Source organism: Osmia lignaria, chromosome 3, assembly GCF_051020975.1.
Source record: "Osmia lignaria lignaria isolate PbOS001 chromosome 3, iyOsmLign1, whole genome shotgun sequence".
Classification (NCBI taxonomy): Eukaryota; Metazoa; Arthropoda; class Insecta; order Hymenoptera; family Megachilidae; genus Osmia; species Osmia lignaria.
This window is the reverse complement of record NC_135034.1, coordinates 11,398,010-11,419,629: the sequence shown is the minus strand read 5'-3', so window position 1 is coordinate 11,419,629 and position 21,620 is coordinate 11,398,010. Positions and strand designations below refer to the sequence as shown.

The following is a 21,620-nucleotide window of genomic DNA, read 5'->3' as shown; positions in this document are numbered from 1 at the left end:
GATAAATTTGCTAATTATTATAATTATTGCATTTACGCACATAAGAAAAGTAGTTTTAAATAAACTAAAGAGTATGTAACTGTTATATATTAAACAGCTATGGTTGTTTTTAAAGTCAGAGTTTTAAAAATTCAGTAAAATTGTCATACAGAAGCATATAAGAAGGAATCTTTTATGCTTAAATAAAAATAGTAATTCTTAGATGTGTATTTTCTTATGAATTTCAACAGTTCTTTAAAAAACAGTATTTTTCTGAAAACTGTGTGTTCGAATTTGTACTTAATAAATAATTGGGAATTGATAATTAAACCTTTTCCAAATCTTATTTTAAATATTTACTGTCAATCAATCATAAGCAGTTCCATGAGAATAACGCAATTTGATTGGTCGCGCCAATTGTGTATGTATACCGCAGTTCACCAGAGTCCATAACTGCGAAAAGACCAGTTTTCGTTCTTCGCGCTTCTCCAGTGCGCATCTTCGCCCTGATTGGCGATACTTCCAAACGAAGTGGAAAGCGATTAGCAGAGAGCTCGCTGCGTTCCCCCACCATCTTCCAACCTGCGCGTCGCAGTTATGGACTTTGGTGAACTGCGGTATACGTATCATCGATATAATGTATTCGTAGTGACATCAGCTATCCAAGTATTCTTGCGCATGAACTAATTTGCATTACAGCACGAAATATGGAAGTTAGGAGGGCCTGGGCCTGGGTACGACCGCGATTATAACCAATCAGAGCTAACTTGCGCAATGCAAACGAAAAGTCGTTCTCCAAAAAGTACGTTCGCTTGTGATGAGAACTAACTTTGATTCAAAAATTTGTTATTCTGTTACAATAACAGATGGAGTAGAAGTTTCTAATATAGTTGCACGTCTAGTTACATTATCGGATTTGTGGTTAGAGCTCAGCTTGCTTGCGCGCCGCGAATTTGCGATACGAGCGTGACGAACGCGGAGTGAGTGTATACTGAAAATAAACATAGTGGTGTAGTGACAAGAGCGCGGGTTGAACGATGTCTTCGCCGAATAAAAAGGCCAAGGAATTAGAGGATCCAGGTTCGGGCGAGGGTGTTGAATCTCGTGATTATGATATTGAAATACAGAAGACACTCGAAGAAATCGACGGGTGTCAGAATCAAATCGATGGCCTCAATGAGAAGGCCAGCGACGAAATCCTCGAAGTTGAGAAGAAGTATAATAAGTTGCGTAAGCCCTATTTTCAGAAGCGGAATGACATTATCAAAAGGATACCCAATTTTTGGGTTACTGCTGTATCCTTTCGTATTATGATATTACGTACTCGTTAATAATAGTTATTAATGTATCTTTGACGTTTCTCGACAATGCCGGCGTCCACCGGCGCTAGTCGCCATCTTGCCTACTTGTAAACGTATAACTACATGCGGTCACGCGGAATGTAACATAAACTTATTTATTTTTTATTAAAATTCTTGTTGAAAAATATCGTCGCGGAAAAATAGCCCTTTGTTGTAATATATTTAATATATTCTTATTTTATATGATACCATACATTACAAATTGCAATACAAGTTACTCTACAGGACAGTTTTGAAATATTAAAAAAATACAAAGGTAAATTGTATGTATTAATAAATGAACTAATTTAATCTTTTACATTTAATTTTAGTCAAAGCAAATGAAATTATATTTAAAATAACATATTAGTGATACAGTAATAGATACTATTAGTTTTATATATAATAAATATTCATAATTTATCATTGAATTTAGTGTATAATCATTTTCTGTAAATGTACAAAATATTACATAGAATTCCTTAACACATAAATAGTTTGTAAACAATAAAGAAATAGCAGAAATATTGGAAGAAGATGAAGAAGATGCGCTTCGGTTTTTAAACAAATTAGAAGTTGAAGAATTTGAAGACATCAAATCTGGATATAGAATTAATTTTTATTTTGATGAAAACCCATATTTTGAAAATGATGTTCTTACAAAGGAATTTCATCTAGGTTCTTCTGGTGAGCCCATTTTAAGATCAATCGCTATTAATCTCTTGAAGTTACTTTTATTAAATTATAATATTATTGTTCATAAATATAAGGTTTTATTGTGTGTTCTTCTAATTTATTTAAAATAGTAGCAAAACTTTTTGTTGGATAATCATAGTTTTGATGTATCTCCTGCACTTTTGCAGGAGATCCAGCATCACAAAGCACACCTATACGTTGGAAAGAAGGCGCAGACTTAACGAAAAGAGCAAAAACCAAAGCCCCACTGAAAGGTCGTAAAAGGCCACTGAAACACAGGTCATTCTTTGATTGGTTTACGGATCATGGGGACCCAAGTTCAGACGAAATAGCAGAGTTAATTAAAGATGATATGTGGCCTAATCCATTGCAGGTATATTAATTCCCTTAGGTATATTAATGTGTGTATGATGGTTGTAAATTATATTGTGATATAGTATACATTAATTGTATTATTGCATAATAATAACAATAATAATAAGAATATGTTTTTAGTATTATTTGGCACCAGATATGGATGTTGAAAACGGTATTGAAGGGGATGGCGAAGAATGTGACACAGAAGAAGAGGAGGAGGAAGAAGAAGGTGGTGCGGATGACGGCGATGAAGCAGGGGAGGGTGAAGAAGGAGACGATAGTATAGTTGTGGTTGAAGATGATGTGGATGAAGATGAAGAGGAAGAAGAGGCTGTGAATGATGAAGACGATGGGGTAAACGAAGAAGACGATTTTTTAGTAGACGACGAAGTTGTTCGTGAAGGTATAGAGAATATTAATATGTGATTTTTAAGTTATTTAGAGTTATTATAGTTTCATAATATTATGTTTGCATTACAGATGCAGATGGGGAAGAACCAGAATAGGATTTGAAGTTTGTTTCTCACAGCAATGGTTACAGTCATAGACAATGAAAAAAGAATCGCTGAAAATACGCATCACATTGATTGAAAATAGATGAAGTGTGCAGGACAGAGTATAATGAGCCATATGAATAAACCTCGGGACGATATTGAGAAAAATATAAATAGAAAACTGAATTAAACAGACCTAATCTTTATCGGCGCAAATGAAAATCGCGTGTACAAAAGTAACAATATTTACTCGATTGTGCCGAAATTAAAGAAAATACGGTCTTACATAAATTAGATAGGTTTTACACAGTACTTTTTTTTTTTTTAATAATGGAATATAATAGAGTACCGGAAATTCCTAAGTTATATTCATATGGCCTAGTCATTCTCTATATAGTAGGTATACGATGAAGAACACCTGCTCAACTTCATTGTGTTACAATTACATTAAGGAGTAAATAAATTATAAGATGTAACAAGATTGTGGACAGGTGTTCTTTTCATCTTGTTTCCTCACGAATATTTGTTCTATTACATTAATTCCGGAACGAGGTGTTTTAGATATTTTTGAGAGTGACAATACAGCAAATATTTGTCGCTGAGAGATTTATTTTTTTGTAACAGTTAAATAATAGATTTGTAGAAAATTGTAACTAATACATTTACTTCTCTATATACGACTATTTAATAAGTTACTTTGAAAGTGGATTAACAACATATCGGAAAATGTAGGGACATGTACAAAAGTGTATAAAACGTACATATTTTCTTTTTTTTTTTTATAAAATCATTATTTTTCATACGATTATTTGTATTGTTTGGATACTACTATTTTATGATAAAGAATGTTAAACTTACATTATTTTTATCTGCAGAAAAAATATAAAAAGGATGTATCGATTAAGAGTTTTTTAATTATTTAAAATTATACTTTAATCTAGTGATAGTTTAAGTTAACGAAGTATATCCTATTGTATTTATGCATGAAATTTTATCTAAACCCGGCGCAACGCTACTATTCCACATGTATAGAGAAAGAAATATTAATTTCAATGAATGATGAATTGAAACTTGTCACGCTCAAAATGTAAATTGATGTACGAAAAGTCACCTCGTTCTTATTCTTCCAGATTTACGTTATAAACATTTCTACTATTTGGAAAAGAAAATACGTCTGAAGCGTTTTTCACGACACTTCTGATTCTAGCAGCATCTTTTTAAATTACTGTTACGATCCGAAGGTGATGTTAGAATCAGAAGTAATCACAACCCTGTTATATTTCCAGCGATGTGCCAACGATGGATCACATTGCAAACGATTTTAAATCTCGGTACGAATAAAAGGTTCTATTAAAAATTTCATCGGCGTTCCCTATGGAATCTAGGAAAAATCAAATAATTAAATCGCTCAAAACAAATGTATGATTTAATTGCTATATAAGAAACGTTTTTGAAATGAAACCTGTTTGGTAGATCTTGGATAAAAGATAATTTCGAACTTAAAGAGATAATCTTTCTATTCAAATTATTAATGATATTGAAAAATCTCTTAGTATAAGATTCCTATTTTTCTACGGTAACAGTTAACGTTTAACGAAGTTAACAATTATTTGATTCGTCCTAGAATACTTTGACCCTCGGGCAGCGGATCATAGAAAGAGTCCCACATTTTATTCGTTTTTTTTTTTTTAATTTTACACTTTCTGTAAGAATTATTTTTTCAATATATGAAACTATTTTATTGACAAACTATACATTTAAATTTAGGTTGATATTCCTGTATATGTATTGTTACTGAAGATTTATATTGACCCAGACTCCGTTGTTCGAGGATTAAGGTGCGCACTCATATACAAATATATTCTATTGTGAAACTTACCAGCCACTATCCTGGAAATGTTCAGTGCTAAGCATGGTAGGCTTCCCTAGGTAAAACTTCATTTAATATTTATTCTATTATTAAATACTTTTTGAAACTTTGTTTTCTGATATGTACAAATCCGAATCTGAAAATTATGAAACTTGGCAATTTTGTAAATTTCTAATTTTGAATCTCGAGATTTCGAAACTAGCCACTTTGAAACTTACATATTGATATAACAAGGTTTCAATATTGGAATTTTCGAACTTTAAAATTTGAATTTTGGGGATTTTGAAATGTTATAATATTTAATAATTCAAAATTAAAATTTTGGTGAGACATCGCTATTTTTCCTAGAGAAGCCAATTGTGTTCCATACTGTTTAACGTTATTGAAAAATACACGTGACATAATAGTCTTGCGTCTATAATGGTCGCACAAAGGGACACCTGAAGTCCGAAACGAAAATGAACCAGAATAGACATAAAAACAAACTGGATGTAAGCATTTTTTGAATCAATCGGCGTAATCGTGTCACGCAATCATACAACAAATGAACGAAATAAAGTTGTCAGTTTAAGATAGGAATGAGTTTTTATATTTGAAACTACTTATAAGATTAAGGTGAATATAAGACATTTTAATACAAGAAATGAATTGGACACACATTTTTTATCTGAAATGTTTACTTTCCATCGATCACAAGAAGTCTCATGAGAATAACCTAATCTGATTGGTCACGTATTTTCAGTCGTGACGTATCATTGGTCGAAGCGATCACATCACTAATTAGGCTGGTGTCAGTGATGTGTGCGTAGTACCCCGTCTTGCCCCTGTGCTGTTCCGCGAAACTTCTTGTGATCGGTGGACAGTACTTACTTTTTACATCATCTAGGAATAAAAGAATTTTGTTGTATCAATTTTTAAACAAACAATCATTTTTCTACGTTTTGCTTTTATTTGTCAGTAAAAACTACTTTCTAAATGTACTAGATTTTACTTATAATTTTCTTCTTTCTGTTACAAGAATGTTGTTTTCTTGAAGATTGATATGACAAAGGAAGGAGATGAAAGGGAGGAACGATCATGAAAAATGTAATGCATAGCGGTAAATGTAAGATTTAAACACGCATTGTTCTATTATTTATACTTGAAAACTGTAAAAAAATTCGTTACAAAAATGTTTGATTGGTGTAAAGGGAAGCAGGGATGTGAAACAAAACGGCGATTATTCGAATTGTTGTCCGAGTTAAATTTCTCTTCAATAAATAACAATGTTTTCTAAAATTTTAGAACATCGAGCATGATGAACTTCCTCAGGAAAAATGGCGCCTTAGGGCAGTGAGGTGCAGTGTGGGATTTCTGGCACATGCGTAGTAAGTAAGCATTAGGAGTTTCTCAGTGACGCACTTCTTTAAATATAAGGTATCAGTAGGTTCCAGAAATTATAATGAGGGGAGAAAGTTTTAATTTAATGAAATCGAATATTACATAAATAATACCAATAAAATGTACTGCTATTTTGTACGTCTGCAGCCGATTTATTATACGAATACCAACATTTGTTATAACGGTCTGAAAAAGTGCAGAAAATACGCGGGCCTCTTTCAAGTGCATATGTATACAGCCATGGCATTATGCGATGTCACTAGCTGTAATGTCAGTTACGCATGCGCACGCAGCTTCTTAGTGAGAAAAAATTCCACAACTGGACATCACTGCTTCAGGGGAAGAAGGTTCCATTACTTGTGTGTAAACGTTTCTTCGATAAAATGTTGTATAATATTTATTTTATTATTGATATTTTTTTGGAACTTTGTATTCTGAAACTTAAATTAAATTTTAGAACTTTGAAATGTAAATTTTAATACTTGGCAGTTTCGAAAACTTGAATTTGAAAATTTCAAAACTTAACAATTTTAAGTTTAAAATTTGCACTTTAGAATTAACAAAATCTAAATTTTTAATTCTGTATTTCAATTACTTTGAAATTTGAAATTCAATGTATACATTAAATTTTATAATATTTAATAATTAACAATTATAATAATTTCTTATCTTCAAAATTAAGATTTTGATGGAACCCTCTTCCCTTGTATTGCCATTTTCCCTCTAGGGAAGCCTTCCATGCTCAGTATGTACTTTACAATCAGATACAACGTAGGCTTCTTTTGATGAAGGATAAAGGTATGAAAAGGGGGACTTTTGTTACTTGTTTTCGTACCTGAAAAAATCTAGGAAATGATGGAAAGCCTAACATAGAACTTTTTGTCATCGTAAATGAACAAAAAGGAAAAAAATAATCTTCAAATAAAATTTATTATTAAAATGCAGTCATTAGCGAACAATGCATCGCTTTTTAGTTTGATAAATTTCTAGTAATAGAATAGTACAAAACTTCATTATTTTCATCCTCATAACTATGAAAATGACTTGATTCACAAAATGAATCTTAACTTAATTTTATACCTAGTTGATTCATCCCATTCCTTCTTAACCCTCGTACGGCGACCATGGAGAAAGTCTCAATTTTAATTTAATTTTCTCTTAATAATTTCTTCAGCTTTTCTTAAAACTATATAATTTGAGAATTTTCGAATAATAATTAATTAAACAATGTTTCTCTTATCTACATTTTTCCTTAAACGCCGACGAAGAGTTAACTGTTGGGTCTTCCCTATCCGATTCGATGATTGGCGAAACTATGAAAAGGCAGTTTATCCTTGCCCGGTGCCATCGGTGGTGATGGCTGCTGGGCAGTGGATGTCGATTAAAAACTATTTAATAGTAATTAATGATTAAGGCACGAATTTAGTCATTAATTGCGATTATTGATGAAAGTAGGAATTTTTTATTTTTGCCCAACACTGATCTATACTATCGACGATTGGGGATGGGATCAAGTTCAGTATGTATTGACGAATCCGAGTCAATTTCAATAACCAGGTTTCATTTCGTAGGTTTCAATTGTTTGGATTAGAAATTGGGAAAATCATATTACTCGTTAACGACAAAGGGATACATTGCTCGTCTGATATTACAATATGCATGAAAATGAAAAAAATTGGTGAATATCTCGTAGCAAGATCCTCTTGTAAATATGAATGCGAGGCACTGTATTTCTGATGAGCGTATAACGGTTAGAAAAGAATGCAAGAGAAAAATGAAAGTCATCGTTTAATATCTAGAAATCTGTCAGCTGAAAGATTTACTCTGTACAGTTTCTTCGTAAGGCATTCCTTATCTTCCTTATATTATATCATCGTTATGCGTTGTTTGTCTAGATTTCTTGGTTCTCTCTCGGAATACGAACAAGATCGTCCATATGTTGCCATTGAGAAGGATAGGAAAAAAGGTACTTTAGATTCGACGACGATGCGTAAGCGTGCAGACGTCGACTACGCGGATGGCGAAATATTCGACTTTTTCACAATATAAGACACTGTAACGCGGGTGTTACACGATCGTCACCGAGTTGCGCGTGTCACGGTCATCCTAACTTCGTTAACATGGTGATGCCCCTCGGTCGACCAACGTACTCCTTGTGCCATGAGCTGTATATGTGTACTCACGCAACAACGGAAACCATGCAATGTGCGAGTCGATATCGTACTTTTCGTTTTTCGTCTCGATAATAGCATGAATGAAATTGGTAATTAATTATCGATACCACGTCAACCCCACCGTCAACGATTTTCGTTCATTTCTTTATTTATTATTTATTCCGCATAATTTCAGCGTCGTAAAAAACGTATTTGCACTGATTGTAAGATAGTTAAATTTTATCGTTTAGAAGAAAAAATTAAATTTCTATGAAAAATAGGTTATAAAAGGGTTCAAGGATCTTATCGGGGCTGAACGTTAAGTCAAGTTTCAGATCAGCGACGCACAGCCGAGATGGCGTATGCGCGCGCATACTAAAGCAAGGTGGAAGATAGAAGAGTGACAGGGAGATGACTGTAAGATGAAGAAGGACGATTCGAGAAATGAGATGTACATAGAAAGGTGCAGAAGAGAAAATCGAGGTGCCGGCAAACTGAACAGTTTAATGCATGCTGAGCGCTCGACCGGAGTGCAGCGAACAGAAGCAAACCTTTCCGTGAACGGTTTTAATATTTCAAGTGAGGTAACGAATTTATTCGGGAATTACAAATGAAAAGTGGTAGTATTTGTAGATAAGTATTGGACTGATTTTACGACAAGATGTTTCGATTCAACGATCTACGGACGATTTTCTTCCTACTTCTGGCAATTCAGTTGCAACAATTCCTCCCTCATAGACAAGGTATTATTATTATTATTATTATTTTAAACAGTTTCTTGGCGGGCATTGAAAAAGACGCGCGCAATGGATAACAAACTAAATCCTCGTTAACTCGTATCTCGTTAATGAGATATTCACTGATTTCTTTTCATATTCATGTATATGTAGTGTCAGACGAGCAGTATAATTTGACCCCTTAATAATCGGCCAAAACTTCATTCTTAATAAGTAATTTGCAATAGAAATTGATCAGTTTTTGCGTTTACATTATGTGGCTTACTTATCAAGTTGAACAGTGGCGTAGCAATACCGGCGTGGTACGCGCCTATCAAATTGGGGTGTTTGGGTTCGAATCCAATTCCGGGTTTAATTTTTTCTCTTCGCCTTAACGGTTATGTTTTCTATAAAATTATTAATTATTATGTTATATTAAAAATTATATTTTTGAAATTTAATAAGACAAACTAAATTTGATGGAAAAAATAACTTTCATTATACACACAACATAAACAATAATAATAATATTTTTAATAGAAAAAATTATACACAAAAATTAGAGGAAAATCAGAAATTTATTTAAGTCCCCTTATTAGAATTACAATAGTAGTTAGAGATAGTGCACGTAACGTTTCCTATGAATTTTGAAGATAAACAATTCGAGAATACTCCTGATAGATTGACAATAAATGTTCGAGAAATAGATATAGGAGTTGCAAACAAGTTAATATTTCCGGGTAAGGATTAATGAGAAGAACAGAGTAGTTATGTAAATGTTAAACTTTATTTATTTAATTCAATATTAGAAATATTAGATGGTTATTAGTTTACCAGTATTAATTGTACATTCGTAAGTTTATTTTATTGTGTATTTTAAAACAATAAATGAAATAAATAGAAGTAGAATTAAAAAGAAAAAAAGATGGGAAACTGAAATTTTAATTTTTTTCTAGGATATGTAATTATAATTAAAAGTTTCAATCGAAATAAAATCATCAGTGAAATTGAATTTGAAGATGCAAATGCAATTAACGTCAATTAACGTTAGTAACAGTAGCAAAAAAGGGGATACGTAGTTTTCCAATGAAGCGATGCATACGTGCTCGTTTCATTCTTATCACTGAACAAATTATGATTTTCCTTTTGATTGCTTGATATGTTCCTTACTGATTTATAGAGACTTCTACTTAAACGAACACGAAGAATCATTTTTACAGATATATTGTACACAAGCACTAATTTCAATGCAAATATTATGCAGCCCTTAAAACTTTTCGGCGAAACGTTTGATTTTATACCACTTATTTATTTAGTTCAAGAATAATTGATAAATCAACGTGTGTTTGAATTATTTAAAATTAGTAATTCATTAATTTTGATATTGTTAAATTTATCGAAATAAAAGATGGACGTGCCCTATTTTCAAAATAAACGGCTGATATGCTGAAAAAATAATATTTAAAATAACGTCTCGAAGAAATTGATTAATGATACTTTTTTGTAGGAATGATGTTGACCGAGGCCAGAATGGAAGTACAGTTTGCGAAATGCTGCGGTCTGGGTACCGCGTGGGCTATGGAAGGGCTTGGTTGTGAAAAGTTCTCAGGACCAGTGCCTGGGGTGCCAACAGTGGAGCAAGGTCTTTGCTTGGAAGCTGTGGACATTTGTTGCGTGAGAGCCTATCACGAACAGCAATGCAAGAAAGGAAAATCGGATGCACGTGCTGGTTTGGCATGTGTTACCAGTACCAAAGCGAAACGCGCAGGTCCTGGTGATTATCATCGAGATTGTTGCGAAGCATGTAAATTAGGTGAATCTCATCATTTTCTCTACTTTTTACTCTTTTTCACTGGATAAAAACACCTTATATCTTTGATGTAACTCAAAAGGGATATCGGTATTGGTATTAAAAAGTCTATTGATTAATTATTAAAAGTTTATTAATAGATTTTTTTAGTCTATCTACATCTGTATGAGTTATTACCTATAAATCTGAATTATTATTAATATATGATTTTATTAAATTTTAGGTATCTTAACGGGATCTATGGGTCAAGGATGTGCTTTCAAAAGCTTCAATTTTGGAAATCCATGGGATCCTGCTTTTTTGGAATGCTGTCACGAAGCATCACCAAGTACTACGACAACGTTAACTTCAGACTCTACGAACTCAACTTCGTCGAGTGACACTTCGGAAACTGAATCAAGTTCCTCTTCGTCAACATTCTCGATTTCATCATCGTCATCTACGGATATGAGCTCAGACTCAACGCCCTCCTCTCCATCGATACCTACCCCTCGTAAGGAATATAATTTATTAATAATTATTAGAAGAAAGCCCCATTATTCTACCCCACCATTCCACCCGTATGGATCTTTCTCTTTCAAGCGGTACCCCCACTACACGCAATATCGAGCGGCTAGTAGAATACACCGCCTTAGATCAGCCACTTACCGACGCTCACTTCATACTCGCGTGCACGCCCGCCCGGGCAATCTGCCCATGCCTTTGCTAGACGAACATTCGAGTTCCCGCCCGACTCGTGACTGGGGTACCCATGCCCCCCTTTACCATTTAATTTTTATAAATAAGTAAAACCAAGAAAAACTAATTTTGAAAATTCCTACTAGATTTACCAAGCCCGAAAATTAAGTCCGTCCCTATGTATTGCAACATTGGATCTATAATAATCATATGATTAATTTTTTAGCATTGGACGACATCTGTCAACTTATGAAAGGATTACTGTGTTCTGATATCTGCGTCCCTACACAAGGATCTTATTATTGCAAATGTCGCGAGGGTTTCACTCTACTGGAAGATGGAAAAACTTGTAGACAGAATCTTCCAACCGATAGGTACATACATTCATTATTAACGTGTTTCTAGTGGCGGATCCAGAAGGGGCAACAGGGGTGATCCCCCCCTGAGTAATAAATTATATGAAAGTATTATATTACATAGTGCGCTCCCCTTCCCCAAGTGCTACTGCATCCGCTACTGCGTATTTATTGAAACAACAATTGAATAATAAATGAAAAATGATTACCTTACAGATGTAAATCAACTAATCCATGCGAGCAACGTTGTACGGACAATGGGGTAGCTGTAATATGCAGTTGCAATCCTGGTTACGTTTTGGCGAATGATAAACGATCCTGCATCCCTAAGTCGTCAGAAAATAAGACCACCGTACCGAATGAAGGTGATGAATTTTCAGCCCTTTGCCCAGCTGGTTATCGTTATAACGCCACAAATCAGGTTTGCGACGGTGAGTGTTTAAAAAGATATTAAAAATAACGATCATAAGTTTTCGCGTACAACATGCATGTTCGTGCATTTTGTCACATTTCATAATCTTAGAATTTCAGTATCTCGTTAAATTATTTAGAACGATTATTTCTATTTCCTTATCAGCAGTAATATCTATTAGAGGAATTAGGAAATAGAAATGTGAAGAAAAAAATAATGGCATCAAAGTGTTAATTTTATTCAAAAGTACTGTCTTCCGCTGACAAGAGGTCCCCAGAAAATTACGCAATCTGATTGGTCGCGTCCCACCTTAGCTCACGCATCTCGTTGGCCGCGACGTATGATTGGTCGTAGTGTCCCTCTTGCCCTTGTGACATCCTGTGAATCTTCTTGTGAACGGAGAATAGTACGTTTTACGTTTGCTTGATAACGCGTGCTTTGTCTCTAAGCGCTACGTCTATGTGATTTTGAGCTGCGGTTTTGCTTACGTCCATGGTTACTTTCGTTGGCGTTGTGTATCTCATTGCTTAGACGTGAACGAGTGTATCGAAAACGGAGTATGTTCCGGCCGTTGCGAGAATACTATAGGATCTTATATATGCGCCACAAAGAATATCCTCAAAAGTCTATCAGAAGAAGATTGTCCTCCTGGATACGAATGGGAATCTATTCCGGGTCGATGCACAGGTATGAATATTTTTTAAACTTTTTAACACCTTACCGCCCGGAAGTCTATCTATGGACTTCTTGATGTCAGTGACTATTGACTGAAAGTCGATTTCCAAAAAATTTCATATTTAGAACATAGGTACACGTTATTGAAACGGACTTAGTACTTTCTTAATACGCATGCGCCAGAAATCCTACACTGCGCATGACTGTTACCCCTAGGGTAACACTGCGCCGATGCATTTGCTCACGACCGAGCGCGGTTCAGAGCCAACGCTCCCATTGGCCAATGTTTTTCGTTAATAATTCAAAAACGAAGCTTTAACCAACGTTTTGGTAAAGGAAAAAGTTGTTCAGAATAATCCCAGCAACCCCCATTTCCGGGTGTTACGGGAGTTATAAGGCACCCTATAGTTTTTTTTTTACAAATTTCATATCATATTGCTGTGTTTCCAATTGTAAGGGAATTTAATTTTAATTACATTTCCAGACATTGACGAATGTTTGACATTACCAAAACCTTGTCCTGAACAGAAAAATTTTTGTGTCAATACACAAGGCAGTTTTAGCTGCTTGGAAATGAAAGGGACAAAATCTTGTCCAGCTGGATTTAAATTTGATAAGCTATCACAGCAGTGCAAAGGTAAATGCAATACAATACGAAGGTTTTTGAGAAGAAAATACATACGAATCTCTTTTAACACGATTCAAATTTGCATTAAAGTTGAACACAACTTTGCACATTATTGCCAATCAATTTTTGCATTTTTTGTTTCTCATTCATACATTTTTCTATATTGTTTATTCTCTATTAAAATCTTTGAAAATTTTTGAATTCGTCAACTTTTTAAAATCTTCATAAATTATTGCAGAGTAAAATTGCGATGTTTTCAGTTCTTTAAAATAATTTCAGTATTACAGGGTTCATAAAATAAATTTAGTTTTTCTATCTTTTTTTTGCTGTAATAGACGTAGATGAATGTGCGGAAGCAATTCACAGTTGCATCGAAGGTACAGAACAATGTCGAAATACCGAAGGTGCGTACGAGTGCGATGTAAAATGTACAAATGGGTTTATCTATAATGTGAATTTAGGTACCTGTGTGGGTAAGTATTCGATATTGTTACTTCATTTACTTCACATTTATTTCAATAACTTTATTTCAATGTGAGTAAAAAATAATATGTATCAATTTGTTCGATGCATTTAGATATTGATGAATGCAGCAACGATTTATCAAACTGCGGAAAGGACGAACAGTGTATAAACTTCGAGGGGGGACATAGATGTTCTCCTCTATGTTCACCTGGTTTTGAATTGCGCAAAAATGATAAATATTTCAATAAAATTGAAGAAGTTTGCGAAGATATCAATGAATGTGTACTTGGACTACATTCTTGTGACGCGTCCACCCATTATTGTGTTAATACGAAAGGTTCTTATTCTTGTGAAGTGCTCGCGACAACGACAAATACAACAGCCAATAAGTTAAATAATGCAAGGAATAATAAGATACAGGTATGATTATTTTCTTGAATTCACTAGGCGTGGTAGGTTTCCCTAGGGAAAATAATCCCTTTGGGGAGGAAAAGGGCCCATCACTCGGGTATAAACGTTTCCTCGAGAAAATTCTATTTAATATTTCTTGAAATTCTGAAGCCTTAATGTTTGAATTTTTAAATTTCCCTAGGGAAATTTACCATGCTCGATACTGTACACATTGTAATAATATCTCAATATATTAATATTTTTTTTAATTTACTATAAGAGATTGAATGATTTTCACAGAGTATCGATCGTTATCAGTTTCTGGAGCCTTGCAAACGTGGATATGCAAGAGATTTAAAAAATGGCGAGTGCATGGACATTGACGAATGTACAGTGGGTCCTGGTTGCCGAGATCACGAACAATGTAACAATACACCAGGAGGCTACGACTGTTCACCGCTCTGCACCAGTGGCTGGTATTTTAGTCCGAGTATAAAAGGTTGCCAAGACGTTGACGAATGTCTGATAGGTAGACACGATTGTCCGCAAACTACCCACAAATGCGTGAACACAAACGGCTCTTTCTACTGCCAGTTAATACCACCCTGTGATAGTGGTTTCAAGCGTACATTCGACGGCAGCTGCGTCGATATCGACGAATGCTTGGAAAATTTACACAGCTGCCGATTGGAGTTACATCAGTACTGTGTCAACAGAAACGGCAGTTTCGAATGTGTCACCAGATTACCTTCTTGTCAATCTGGCTATGAATATTCTTTGCCTACAGGCCGATGCGAAGATATCGATGAATGCGTCACTGGTCAATACAAATGTGACACTAGGATCCCTGAAAAATGCGTTAATCTACCTGGCAGCTACAGGTATATCTCACGGACTCAATAATTCAGAATTAAAAATGAAAATTTCATGTTTATCATTTTCACTGTTATAAGTTTTATCTACTTAACCTCAGTGATGCGCAGTCGTGGGATTTTTTCTCACTAGCTGGCTGCCTGCGCATGCGCCCTCTCTTCAAAGGGTAACTTTTGGTTTGTATACACTATTTGCAAAAATACTTTGTTTAGATGTGAAAGATCTACACCCTCTGTACGGCAACGACAGAAACCAGCTTGTCCTTCAGGTTTCAGATATCATCCTCGATTAAGAAAGTGTACAGGTATATTTTCATGAACTTTTATGATTAAGATATTAAAGTGTTGTAGTGCAGTAGGCGCTCAGTATATTGCCGCCAACGGAACCGTAGGCACGATATATGTGTCAGACTCATAAAAATCCATGGGGAAGTCAAATTGCTCATAAAGTAATATGAGAGTCTACTGCATTACAATACTATGGTAATGTGAAAGAGGAGATATAATAAGAGGCGATACTCCCGGCGGTATCTTTGATGTCGCTCGATCCCTTGTACCTTTAAATTAGGTATATCGTCAAGCGGCAAATTTTTCTCCGGATTATATAATTCCATATAATTAAAAAGTGAGAAAAGAGGAAATATAATAAAATGATGGCTTTAGAAAATATATTATGAAACAGAACATAAAGAATGACGGGATCACAAAATATAAAGTCCCCTATATTTTTCTGTACAAGTTTTAAAATCTGTATTATTATATTTTAAAACATAATAAATTAGTCCAAAGTGCCATAACCTCTATGTATGAATCTACTGTCCTCGGCTCACAAGAAGTCTTGCGGGGTACATCGACGGCTCTGTACACGTGACCGCTTTAACCAATCATACGTCACGGCCTACGTCACGTGTGAGCTGAGATGGCGCGAGTAAAGCTACATATAGTCTGGGCGAACGTTCACGAACGAGTACGAAAATAACCGAATGGATATTTAAATTGATTGTATCATTTCATTTATCGCGAAAAGTAGTTTCTTTATCAGAGTATCGCCTCTTATTATACCTCTTTTTTGGAAGTGTCTTGTATCCTTCAATGGATAAAACAAATTAATTTTTTAACCACCGTTTTTATAAATTAATTGCAAGTAATTTGTAACATTTTTTCAGGATGAAAGTCAAAAGCATTTTTGCTCAAAAATAAGGAATGTATAACATATATATTTTATAGGAACATGTGTATTAGCATGTATGATTTATTATAATTGCTTGCACGCTTATGAATTTGCTTTTATTAATGTACGCATTATTAATTTACATTTTATGTGCTATGCGTTATCATTACACGCTTTTATAACATCTTTAAATATACATAATTCATACTACATTTTTTATTATAAATTATGAAGAGAACAATTTGAACATTAACAGTTTGCAAAATATTTCAAATTTTTTAAATTGCTCAAATTCTTTAAATCAATAGAATTGTTAAAACTTTCTCACATTATTTTTTCTTAACATAAACTGTTATATTTAATAGATATTGACGAATGTGCGGAAGGATTGGACAGTTGCGAAGGTGAAGTCTGTTACAACCAGCCCGGTGGTTATAGCTGTGCAAAACCCCCAAGACCCGCCACTAGAAAAACTACCACGACACCCTTGCCGATGGCATCAAACCAAAAATGTGTTCCTGGTACCAAATTCGTCAGGAATCGTGGTTGCGTCGATGTCGACGAATGTCGTGAAGTAGAAGACGCGTGTAGCAGCAACGAAGAGTGCGTTAATACAATGGGAAGCTACACGTGTAACTGTAAAGTTGGTTTCAAGCGCGAAAATTTAACTCAAGCTTGCGTGGACATTAACGAATGTCAAACACAGGTAAACGTTTCATAGAATCCAATATAGAGTTAAAAGCACATTAACGTAACTAGTACCTAAGTTAAATAAATTACTATTTCTTATAGGAAGACAGTTGTCTACCAACACAGAGGTGTGACAATACCATAGGAAGTTACACGTGCACGCGTTTTCTGCCATGCGGAACAGGATACACTTTAAACGCTGCGACAGAAATCTGTGAAGACGACGACGAATGCCTTCTTGGTACACACGACTGTGGGGGTGGTTATCATTGTAGGAACACCCTTGGCTCTTATCGATGCGATCGTAATCCGCGTGTACCCGTACCGCAATCACGAATTGGAGCCGCGACTACGGCACTGACAACCACTACCACAAGTACAACCACATCCGTCACTCCTGTAACGTTCAATCCTCAAGGACCACGTACTTGCCCACGTGGATTTCAGCTTGTTTCTGGAGGAAAATGCGTGGATATTGATGAATGCCAGAAGAATCCTAATCCTTGCGGTAGAACAATGCAAAGGTGTATCAACACCCTTGGATCTTACAGGTATAGAAAAACTTTTCAATACAAAATTTATAATTTTTTAATGGTTTAATGGTTTCGTTTCAGATGTGTGTCAAGAGTGTTATGCAGCAATGGATACACTTTGGACCCAGTATCAGGACAATATTGTGTTGACATAGATGAATGCGCTGATGGCACAAATGAATGCACTACAGACCAAACCTGTGAGAATAGATTAGGCGGTTACGTTTGTACCTGTCCTCCTGGGTATGTAATTGGACCAAACAAGGACTGTGTTGATATTGATGAATGTAGTCTCTATGGAAACGTATGTGGACCAAGAAGCCAATGCGAGAATACTGTTGGTTCTTATCATTGCAAATGTGAAAGTGGTTTTGAAAGCATTGGTGGGTTTGGTGGTAACTGTCAGGTAATATCAAATATTAATTACATTTTTGAAATCAAAAGTTCACACAGTAACAGTAATTTTTTTGTTGATAATTTCAGGATGTTGATGAGTGTTCACAAACTCCTGGTTTGTGTCAGCATACGTGTTTCAATGTCTGGGGTAGCTACAGATGCATCTGTAAACCTGGATTCAGGTTGAATCCTGATAATCGTTCTTGTACAGACATCGACGAATGCAGTGAATTTAAAAGCAATAACTTATGCGTGGGAATCTGTGAAAATACACCAGGAAGTTATGCTTGTAAATGCCCGGATGGTTATAAGCTTGGACTCAGCGGTCGGACTTGCGAAGGTGTGTATAATTAATATATTAATTCATAATCTTTATTTTTAAAAATCATAGATTTTAGAAAAGATTAAATAAACAATTAATTTTATTTAACCATGTAACATTCTTTTGTTAGAAACTACTATGTAGTAGCTTTGTATGAACCATGCGTTCACCGTTTATTAACGCGTACTTTACCTCTATTATCTTGAAATTACATAGTGTAATCTGTACTTGACCTACTCGTCAAAAATCTGGGCCATTAGTTGAATTTCAAATTGCTTCCCGTGCTCTTGAATTCTCTGCGACTGGAACATGCAATCAATCTTTCGTTCTTTTTTAGATATCGACGAATGTAGAGCAGGGCATGTGTGCAGAGGTGCGGACGAGATTTGTCATAATACAAGAGGTGGTTATCGTTGCAATAAAATAAACTGCCCTTCGGGTTATCATCAAGATCACGAAAGAAAGAAGTAAGTATCAAATATTTTGTACAATTATGGGTTTTTAAATTGAATAAATTTTTTAATGCTTTTATTAGTTTATTCAACATTCTAATTGGACCCAAACAGTTACATAATAATGTTTTAAAATTTCAGTCGATGTGTTCGATCTCATCCTTGCTACATCAGCGACGCAGCTTGCTTCAGGTCACCATCACATTATTCGTACAATTTCATCACTCTTGTCAGCATGTTACCTATTTCATCAAATAAACCGGAAGAGTTATTCAAAATGAAGGGGTACCATTTACCAACGTCGACGATACAATTTAGCATGACGTTTTTGGAAGCACGTGCACCTCCTGGAGTACAACGCGCCACAGAATCGTGTTTCGCTTTGAAACGGCCAGCACCGACCCAGGCTGTTTTGGTGATGACACGAAGCATACAAGGACCTCAGGAAATCGAACTCGATCTCAATATGGAAGTTTATCATAATACCATCTTTGCTGGAAGTGCTGTAGCAAAAATTCTGATTTTCGTTTCTCAGTACGAATTTTAAAGAATTTTGAAATTTGAGGAGTCACATAGCTTTCGATTAGAATTTTAACATCATTTCTCTTATTTGTATTAATTAATTTTTAATCTTATGATAATAAGATTTTTGATATTTTATGGTATGTAATCACTTTCTTGTTAATTAAGTTCGTGGCTAAACTTCCGAAAACTTTTATGCTGTGATTTGATTAGCTTCATTTTCCATGGAGCTAAAAGAACCTACTTCTAAAATTTCAATTAATTCGGAGGATGAGAGTTTTCGGAAATACAGCCAATTTCGTTTCTCTATACAAAAAAAACATATTTCAAATACTATAAAATCATTATTCTTTTCGCTGAACTTGTAGAAAAATCGCTTCCGCTCCGGGAGATCCTTTTCTACAAGTTCACCTTCTTTTCTCCTTAATATGTTCCACAATACTTCACTTGCAATTTTACATACTTTTATCAAATAAATACTTTGCTATTTTTAATGTATATATAAAGAAATGTACTCAGGATTGTCACTCAATTTTAAATATCAATCATAAATTATAAGATTTCGTAATAATTAGGAATAGTTGTATAGAAAATGAAAAGAAAACGAATAGAGCAGTAATTCTATTCTGTATTTTTGGTAAATTTATATGTACATACTTACATAGGATATATTTGAGTGTGTACGCATGAAAAAAAAGAAATAAAAAATTAAATAAAATTACATCAATCATTTTATATTATCCTACTTACTTTTACAAGGTAATTACATATACTTTATTAAAAACAACACGTTTGTACAAGTTACAATGGTTTCAATTTTTCTATAAAGTCTATGTGTCGCATATTTTAGCGTCGGGGTCCTTGACACCCCAGATGCTATAATGTCGGTATACAAAAAGTATCACTCATCGGGGTCCCTAACACCCCAGGATGATATTTAGAAAGCGCCGCTGACGCACCGACCTATCATCTTGGGGTTTCAAGGACCCCAGCAACAATTTCTGCGCACCGACCGTTCATCTTGGGGTGTCAGGGACCCCGGCGACTCATTTTGCGCATCGACCTAATATCATCTTGGGGTGTCAGGGACCCCTGCGACACATTCTGCGTACCGACCGTTCATCTCGGGGTGTCAGGGACCCCGGTGACTCATTCTGCGTACCGACCTATCATCTTGGGGTTTCAAGGACCCCAGCAACCATTTCTGCGCACCGACCGTTCATCTTGGGGTGTCAGGGACCCCGTCGACTCATTCTGCGTACCGACCTATCATCTTGGGGTTTCAAGGACCCCAGCAACCATTTCGGCGGACCGACCGTTCATCTAGGGGTGTCAGGGACCCCGGCGATTCTTTCTATGCACCGACCTAATATCATGATGGGGTGTCAGGGACCCCGGCGACTCATTCTGCGTACCGACCTATCATCATGGGCTTTCAAGGACCCCGGCAACTATTTCTGCGCACCGACCGTTCATCTTGGGGTGTCAGGGACCCCTGAGACACTTTCTGCGTACCGACCGTTCATCGTGGGGTTTCAAGGACCCCTGCAACTATTCCTGCGCACCGACCTAATATTTTCAGATGTCCTTTTTAACAAGTTTTACTGTACTATCATTGTAAGAGTACACATATAACATTTATCTACCTTGTTTTCGAGCAACATCTCAGCGTCACTCACAGACATGTTTTCACGTTATTAAAAGGAAGGATTTGCTGTATTTATCTTCTTAGCTTATTGAATAAACTTATTAGGAACATGAACGTGTTGATTCTATTACATCTGTGTGCCTCGCCCATTATTTTATCCTTTTATTTATTATTTTACCCCTATTTGCGGGCCTCGCATTGACCACCCTCCCAAGTCATTTATTATTTTATCCCTCTTCATGGGCCTCGGCTCAACCTTCCCAGTTATTTATTATTTTTTCGTTTTTAACGGCCTCACAACGCCCAACTCTTTATCACTGCATCCCTTACATCTCTGTACCCTTTATATCACTGTATCCCTTACATCTCTGTACCCTTTATATCCCTGTATCCCTTACATCTCTGTACCCTTTATATCCCTGTATCCCTTACATCTCTGTACCCTTTATATCCCTGTATCCCTTACATCTCTGTACCCTTTATATCCCTGTATCCCTTACATCTCTGTACCCTTTATATCCCTGTATCCCTTACATCTCTGTACCCTTTATATCCCTGTATCCCTTACATCTCTGTACCCTTTATATCCCTGTATCCCTTACATCTCTGTACCCT

General features: G+C 35.4%; 2 protein-coding genes across 8 annotated transcripts; both read left to right on the top strand.

Annotated features, from left to right (window-relative positions):
- Positions 1-755: 755 nt before the first annotated feature.
- Set (NAP domain-containing protein SET) lies at positions 756-5,380 on the top strand. Of its 2 annotated transcripts, none has more exons than XM_034332389.2 (5): positions 756-1,274; positions 1,817-2,006; positions 2,183-2,388; positions 2,511-2,775; positions 2,853-5,380. In XM_034332389.2, the coding sequence occupies exons 1-5, from the start codon at positions 1,017-1,019 to the stop codon at positions 2,876-2,878; spliced, it is 945 nt and encodes a 314-aa protein (XP_034188280.1). In that variant the 5' UTR covers positions 756-1,016; the 3' UTR covers positions 2,879-5,380. The 2 variants fall into 2 exon arrangements, with proteins under 2 accessions (XP_034188280.1, XP_034188281.1); XM_034332390.2 differs by having other exon boundaries at positions 758-1,274; positions 2,192-2,388.
- A 2,265-nt stretch (positions 5,381-7,645) lies between these two features.
- Positions 7,646-20,026, top strand: LOC117607997 (uncharacterized). 6 transcript variants are annotated; one of them, XM_034332383.2, is made up of 20 exons: positions 7,646-7,794; positions 8,012-8,082; positions 8,599-8,853; positions 8,931-9,012; positions 10,493-10,798; positions 11,019-11,288; positions 11,700-11,847; positions 12,046-12,260; positions 12,773-12,928; positions 13,401-13,553; positions 13,880-14,017; positions 14,122-14,429; positions 14,700-15,280; positions 15,485-15,576; positions 16,808-17,148; positions 17,235-17,683; positions 17,747-18,071; positions 18,149-18,401; positions 18,721-18,850; positions 18,977-20,026. In XM_034332383.2, exons 3-20 carry the CDS (start codon positions 8,692-8,694, stop codon positions 19,380-19,382), a joined length of 4,515 nt encoding a protein of 1,504 aa, XP_034188274.2. In that variant the 5' UTR covers positions 7,646-7,794; positions 8,012-8,082; positions 8,599-8,691; the 3' UTR covers positions 19,383-20,026. The 6 variants fall into 6 exon arrangements, with proteins under 6 accessions (XP_034188274.2, XP_034188272.2, XP_034188278.2 ...); XM_034332381.2 differs by having other exon boundaries at positions 8,594-8,853; XM_034332387.2 differs by lacking the exon at positions 12,773-12,928 and having other exon boundaries at positions 8,594-8,853.
- Positions 20,027-21,620: the final 1,594 nt, after the last annotated feature.

Bases quoted from the DNA above. Each gene is read 5' to 3' on its own strand.
- LOC117607997 (XM_034332383.2), top strand. From the start codon at position 8,692: ATGAAGAAGGACGATTCGAGAAATGAGATGTACATAGAAAGGTGCAGA. The intron at 12,261-12,772 runs GTGAGTGTTTAA...CTCATTGCTTAG, and splicing joins CACAAATCAGGTTTGCGACG to ACGTGAACGAGTGTATCGAA. The intron at 18,851-18,976 runs GTAAGTATCAAA...TTAAAATTTCAG, and splicing joins CAAGATCACGAAAGAAAGAA to TCGATGTGTTCGATCTCATC.
- Set (XM_034332389.2), top strand. From the start codon at position 1,017: ATGTCTTCGCCGAATAAAAAGGCCAAGGAATTAGAGGATCCAGGTTCG. The intron at 2,389-2,510 runs GTATATTAATTC...ATATGTTTTTAG, and splicing joins TGTGGCCTAATCCATTGCAG to TATTATTTGGCACCAGATAT. The intron at 2,776-2,852 runs GTATAGAGAATA...TTTGCATTACAG, and splicing joins CGACGAAGTTGTTCGTGAAG to ATGCAGATGGGGAAGAACCA.